The 6,751-nt window shown below is 46.2% G+C and overlaps 1 protein-coding gene across 1 annotated transcript; it reads right to left on the bottom strand.

Annotated features, from left to right (window-relative positions):
* Window positions 1-359: 359 nt before the first annotated feature.
* On the bottom strand, window positions 360-6,751 carry INS (insulin). Its single transcript, XM_088166593.1, has 3 exons — window positions 3,496-6,751; window positions 2,772-2,992; window positions 360-524 (listed from the first exon to the last, which is right to left on the bottom strand). Exons 1-3 carry the CDS (start codon window positions 3,549-3,551, stop codon window positions 388-390), a joined length of 414 nt encoding a protein of 137 aa, XP_088022719.1. The 5' UTR covers window positions 3,552-6,751; the 3' UTR covers window positions 360-387.

Raw genomic sequence — 6,751 nt, 5'->3', positions numbered from 1 at the left:
GACTGTGAACTGCAGGACATTGTTACAGATTTAATGTTTCCTTGGCAAGAGAAGTCTTGTTCAAACCTCTCTGCCTTCTCCTTGTCATTCTCCAAGCACTGGGGGTGTGGATGCTCCATATACCTGCTCCAAAGCCTCTCCCCTCCCTCCCTCGCTCCCATGGAGGTCATTTGTGTGGCAGGAGGATAATCTGTAGCGATGGCTGAAAACTGCCTCACTCAAACATGGACACTGACACCCTAAAGCATACAAAATGATGTGGACACACGAAGCAACACAGTCCTTCCAATAGATCCAACAACATTTATTCAATTGCTTTGAAGGTGCAGTAGCATAAGTGCAAGTTTCTGCCCGCAGCCCGCGAGCTCCCCAGCGCCAGCCCTGCTGCTAATTGCAGTAGTTTTCCAGCTGGTAGAGGGAGCAGGTGTTGTGGCAGCATTGCTCCACGATGCCTCGCTTCACTTTCTCAAACTCCTCCTGCTGGAAGGGCAGCTCTCCCAGCTCACCATGCAAGGGACCACTCACTGCCAGGGAAGAAGAGGAGAAGTTGTGGGACATCACACAGCATCAGCCCTGGCTCTTGAGCCCTGCAGACACCCCCTTAGCAGGCACCAGATCTCTAATCCAGAGTTGGCTGGAAAACGGGAAGGAAATTGCACAGGTTTCCCCAGGTTGATGCTGCATGTAGCATCTTCAGTCTCCCTTTTTCCTCTCCCAAAATAATCCTGTGGTGTTCAGAAGATGCCAAGCTGAGTGGCTATTGGCAGTGCCAGGGATAAAGGGATACAGGGGCTTTATTGGGGAAGCTGTGTGGAGAAGAAGAGAAATCCTGCACCCTCCCTGGGGTGAGCAACTAGTAAGTGAGGTGATAAAATGGGATTGTCTGCTCTATAGAGAAGACTTTGGGACTCCAGAGCCCTTTAGGCAGTTACCCACTCTTCTGGAAGCCTGGGCAGACAACTGGGGTGTTAATGGGATTGCAGGGACAGTCCAGTTCTGAGGCTGGGTGCATTTCCCAGCTGTTCCTGAGCAGCCTGATTCAGTTGGCTCCTGGATATAGCCCCAAGCTGTCAGCAAAAGCATTTGTGTGTGTCTGTGTTCACAGCTGGGGGCAAGTTTTTAGAAGCAATGATAAATTAGGGTATTTGGACACAGATAACACTCAACAGAACGTCTTATTTGCTGGTGAGAACTTGAAAACTTGTGCACAGATCTGTTCAGGTTTTAGTTGCCCAATGAAAATATGGAAAATGGCAAATAAATCAGTGAATTTTTTCCTGCAGGAAGAAAAGAGCCCTTAACAACAAAGAGAAAATGCCTGGAAAGTGAGAATAAGATGTGGTTTCTAGGGCGATACAAGTACAGTACAAGATGCAAAATCCCCAAGCCCCCAAAGTGTGAGGCAATGAACAAGGCACAAGAGAAACACAAAATCATTATGCTAGTGTGCTAGAAGGGAAATTTGGGAAAAATTTGGTCCAATGTTAAGTAGAAGAGGAAATAGCTAGTCAAGGTTTCGTGATTTACTTGTATTCATCCTTCAAGCCAGCTGTGAGCAGACAGTAAACACAACCAGATTGTGTGACAAAGAGATGGTGGCTCAAGCAAAAGTCCTGAAAAAAAAGGCAGAAAATCCTCAAATACTTGCCTTCTGGTTGTCATGATTAAAATTCTCTATACAATATTTAGGTAATTTGGCTAATGAAACCTCCAACCCATTTGTGGTGGTCTCCAGAAATGAATAATCAGAGAATGGAGCAAATAACATTCCAAAAAAAAAAAGTCATGACAAGCCCTCTGTTAGGGCACTAGCTTGTTTCACCTTACAAAGACCCCTAAGACTATTTCACAGGATGGTTACATATACAGGAGAGGGAATTGGATATAAATGAAAACAGCATGTGATGGGAAGAGAAATGGTGGGAGACATGTATTGTAGGCAGGGCATGTTAAATAAAGGTCGATCTTGAAATGAGAGGATTGAAATGGATGCAACTTAGACAGGGGTCTCTTCTTCATCTATTCACAGTCTTGATTAGAAGCTTGGAAGACAGAATGTTCAATGTGCTTCTCCAGGCCTCACCAGTCAGCAAGGATGTGGACAAATGCAGAATTGCATGTTTAGAGATCTAGAAAATGTGACCTAAGAAGGCAGTAGGATTGTGTATCTGAGGAGAGGTCAAAACTAGACATGGGAACTGTATTCAAATATTTTGAAAAGCAATCATAGAGATGAAAGGACTAGGCTGTTCCCCATGTCCACTATTAAGAAGTCGAGAAATAATTTACAGCAGGGGATGTTCAGGTTAGATGTTGGGAAGAAACACTCAAGAAGAAGGTCAGCTAAGCTTGGGAATGGGCAGCTCCAGGAGGCAGAAGAAGCTTTCTCTCTGGAGGTTTTTATGAACGTACCAGACAAATATGGCTAAGAAAGAATGGGGACAACTGATGCTGTCTTGGGGCAGAAAGAGGCTTCTTGAGCTCCTCCCACCTTTATTTTCTATGAATACTCCCAGGCTGGTGTAACAGCCATGCAAAGAAATAGACGAGTCTGAGCTTTCAGGCACAATTCCTTTTGCCTCATAAATCCTCTCTCCCTGCCCACCCTCTCGTCTGCCTTTTCAACCTGAAGAGCCTTTCACCAGCAACGTGGTGCTGTTGGTATGCCGAAGGTATTCCTGGCATTCCCCGTGAAGACATTCCTGGTGTCACTGTCAAAGACAGGCAGTGCTGCATCTCACATCACATCGCTGCTGTCACAGTGCACTCACCTAGAGGCTGCTCAACATCCCGCCGGGCTTTGGGCTGGTAGAAGAAGCCCCGCTCCCCGCACACCAGGTACAGAGCTTCCACCAGGTGGGAGCCACAGAGGTGCTGGTTGACAGCAGCGTGGCTGCTCCCGGGGCAGGAAAGGGCGAGGAGGGCCAGGAGAGGCAGCGATCGGATCCAGAGAGCCATGGTGGGCAGGCGGAGACCTAGGGTGAAGAGGCAGAGGAGACACAGGGAAAGTCTAGGAGGTAAAAATAGGTTGTAATCAAGCATCTTATGTCTTTTAGCTCCTCTGGCATGGAAATGAGACCAAAGCAGGAGATGGACCTTCTAGTTTGAGAAGGAAGGAGAGCTTTATTTTTTAGGAGTGACAGTAAATGACTACTGACTATAACCCTAAGTCCATCTCCATGCTCCATCAGTCTCAGGCTCCCTGCTGTCCTACCTCAAAAGGCTGGCAGAGCAATCCCACCAAGCCATACCATGTTCGTGCCCTTGAGAGCCAAGATCAGCAGACCCTTCAGAGGAAAAACCCCCTCTGCCCATTCAGAAGGGGCTGTAATGTGTGATGATGGCCCAAAACCAGCACAGTGTCCTTAAAGACATGTCCTCATCTTCTTGGGTCAACAAGCCACACTTGTCACTTCATCAGCCTAACAAGACAGGTCTGCACAACAGGTAGAAAGTGAAAGGGAGGCAGTCCAACTTACCCAAGAAGTGGAGCAAGAGGTGGAGAGAAGTTCACTCTGAAGGGTGAAGATGGTTGGTAGTAATGTCCCCATTCTCTCTTTCCCGTATTTATATGCTTTATGTCAGCCCAAGTGACACAAGAGCTACCAAGAGCCCCTCCTCCTTGATGACACACTAGCACAAAATTTTGCTACTTGTGCAAATTAATTTCTCTCTGTTTAGCATCCACAGGTCTTTATGCAAGTTAAGATAGAAGCAACTGTTTGCAGTTTCCATCTCATTTAGTCTGCTCTTTTCGCTTCCCCGAAGCTCTGTCCTGAGCCATCAGTGACCCTTTTAGCAGGAGATAATGGTGCTATTACAGCTGCAATGACCACTAATGACACTAATGCTGGCAATAGACACTGTTGGCATTGAGGTGGCTCAACAGCTGCTTCTAAAATGTAAAATTAAAAGCAAACATGTTAATCTGTTTGATTTATATTACCTTGGAAAGTATGCAGCAATGGGACCAAGTGGCTGGTGAAATCATGCTACTGTCAGGTGTTAGGAGAAGGAAAACACATTATTGTGCTCGGGCTCACTGGCCACGCGGTGCACAGCAAGAGACACGCGTCCACAGCTTGGGCAGGGGGAGGAACAACATCTGCATTTTGCAGGAGACACTGGGTGGTCATCTTCCCTCAGCACAGGGACAAAGCTTGAGCATTTGAAATTGTGTCTCTGAAAAAAAAAATAAGCCTTTTCCCCTTCTCCCACTGAAAGGCAGGTTCCCTCCTTCACCTGCCCATTCAAATTCCTGTTTGGGATTAAGCAGAGTAAGGGCTCAGTCTCTGCCCTTTGCAGGTGGGAGCTCTGAGTATCTCAGCTCTTTTTTCTGGGGCTCTGTCCAAAATGCCATCTCCACCACCAAGAAACATCTCTGGTAAATCCCAGTGAAAACCAGGAGATATTTGATTATCTCCATTCTGGCTGGTAAGTTTGCTTTTAAAAGGAGATAGATGGTGGGTCAGCAGTGGTTCACTGGCTTTTATGGGTCTGATTTTGGCAACAGACCTTGCTCTTGCTCTTTTTCACAATATTATCCAATTTTTAAGTACCTTTGAGCTCAACTTTTCTGCCACCAATAGCGAGCTTGTACTTTTTTTCTGCTTAAAGTATACTTTCTTTTTCTTTTCTCCTTTTATTTTTTTTCTGCCTGAAAAGGCCCATTTTAAATGCTGGGGATGAGATCATCTTCAAACTTCCCATTGCTCCAACTTTTGAGACTGCAAGTGCTCAGCACCACTGAGTAGGAGATATTTTCATCTGTTCGAACTCTCTTGCTTGTTTAACTTAGAATAAGCCTGATTCTCCATACACAGAAGGAACTTCACCAAAATCAACTCACGGCCCTGAGATTCAAACCAGGCCTTTGATTCCTTGAGTAGTCAAAGTAATTCCATCCATCAACGTTTAGGAGGTAGGAAGTGCCATATGCCCCTGTCATGGCTTTGAGTGTGAAGTATCATATGTTTGCTAAATGACTGTGATTGCAAAAAGGCTCCCGAGAAGCTCTAAATCTCTGATGAGCACACAGGGACAGGACCCATTTGCTCAAACGGATGCAAGACAAGGTTATCAGTTACATCCCCTGCCATGTAGGTCTTTCAGCCCCCTGCTAATAAATCCAAGTTGTGATGCTCAACTACAGCTAATAGCATTTCTGCACAATGTGTAACACTATCTCTGCCTCTCTTCCCCTCAAAAAAGATATTGGATGTACTTGAATGACCTAGTGGTATACCCATGGAGAAGGGCTCAGGTTTCAGCAAGATAGGGGTTCAGGGAATTCACTTACTGAGACTTTCTTACTACTGGGTAAAGGTGGGGAAGTAGCAGCTACCTAGGATAAAACCTGGCATTTTACTCCAACTGAAGTAGGTTGGCAAAGCCAAGAGCAGAAGTCTTGTGTGACTCGTGCTTCCTCCAGAGCAGAGACCTCGCACCTGGAATCTCACACAGAGAGGACAATGCTCAGGATTGCCCTCCAGATCCCCTTGGCAATCATTTGCCTGCACTCCTCAAGGTTCAGCAGACCTCAGTCAAGTGATTGCCTTGGAAGGGCTCCTGAGCAGGGTGTTCCCCAGGTTAATCACATGCTGAGATTTGTCATTTAGGGCTTTCCTGCTTGCACTTTTGAATGTTACCTGAGCTCACCGGAACTCATGTTTTATTGACAGAAGGACTTTGTAAGGAGGCTCCTCCATCCACTATTGTCTCCCTTCTAGCCAGCTTCCCTGCTGGACTTTCCCCTTCCCTGAGCCTTACATCACTGATGTTGCAAAATAAGCTGCCTTATTTTGCTTTGAAAGTGCCATGTTCTTGGCCTGATGCTTCTCTTACTCTTGGCTAACCGAGTCCTGGAGGTATCTTCAAAAAGCTCGTGGCATTCCTGCAGCATGCCGCAGCAGGGGAAGGGCTGACTGTACCCAAGCGTTCAGGAATTCCTCTTGGCTCACTGCAGTTTGGGTACAGAAATAAGCCAGAAGATTTATTGGAAGGAAAAAAGATATCATGCTGGCTCAATGTTCAGCACAGGCCAAATTTTTTTTTCCAAAAGTTTCCTACTACGATTTTTTTCCCCTTCCAAAATATGATCACTTTGATTATTTATTGGAAAACGTATTTTCTTACCATAAATGGTCCTCTGGAATATGAAAAATGCTAGCAGTCATTTAAATGGATATAAAACGGATACAAACTGCGGAAAGTTTTGTCTTAGAGGGAAAACTCCCATGTCAGCAGCGAACTGAGAGAGGGGGCCAACCGGGGAGCCCATTTCTAGATGGAAAAGCTTTTTCTACAGAAAAATCTCCGCTTACTCTTTCCAGGCTGGACTTCCCCATGATTCTCATGTCATTAGGCAGTGATGAGCCAAGCACTCATCCATTGTTTCAGCTGTGCATGCCTCCTGTGATCCCCCCAGGTCCTCATGTCCACGTTGGGCTCGCTTGGCTGAAGGGTGGGGGCGGCTGGGTGGGAGTGGGCTGCTCCTGCCCTTCATGCTAAAGAACCTCCAGACGTGACTCAAAACCACCTCCCTTCCTCACATCCCCCCCAAGCCTGAGCAGTTGCATCAGTGGGAACAAGGTTTAGGCAATCCCCAGCGTCATGTAATCGAGTTTTACAGTCCACTGCCAGCACAATAAAATCTTTACTACTGTAGATGTCTCACATTTTCAAACCCTGTCCTGAAAAAATAACAAGCCCACTACAGGGGAACTAGTTAACAATTACAAGTTTGTGCAAG

Source organism: Sturnus vulgaris, chromosome 6 (genome assembly GCF_052056855.1).
Source record: "Sturnus vulgaris isolate bStuVul1 chromosome 6, bStuVul1.hap1, whole genome shotgun sequence".
Taxonomy (NCBI): domain Eukaryota; kingdom Metazoa; phylum Chordata; class Aves; order Passeriformes; family Sturnidae; genus Sturnus; species Sturnus vulgaris.
Note: the sequence above shows the minus strand (reverse complement) of the source record. Positions and strands in the feature narration are given on the sequence as shown.

What these genes read in the sequence shown, in the direction of transcription:
- INS (XM_088166593.1), bottom strand. Translation starts at nt 3,551, where the DNA reads ATGGGGACATTACTACCAACCATCTTCACCCTTCAGAGTGAACTTCTC. An exon ending in AGTGAACTTCTCTCCACCTC is followed by an intron (nt 2,993 to 3,495) that starts TTGCTCCACTTC and finishes CCTGTGTCTCCT; the next exon opens with CTGCCTCTTCACCCTAGGTC. An exon ending in GGATGTTGAGCAGCCTCTAG is followed by an intron (nt 525 to 2,771) that starts GTGAGTGCACTG and finishes CTTCCCTGGCAG; the next exon opens with TGAGTGGTCCCTTGCATGGT.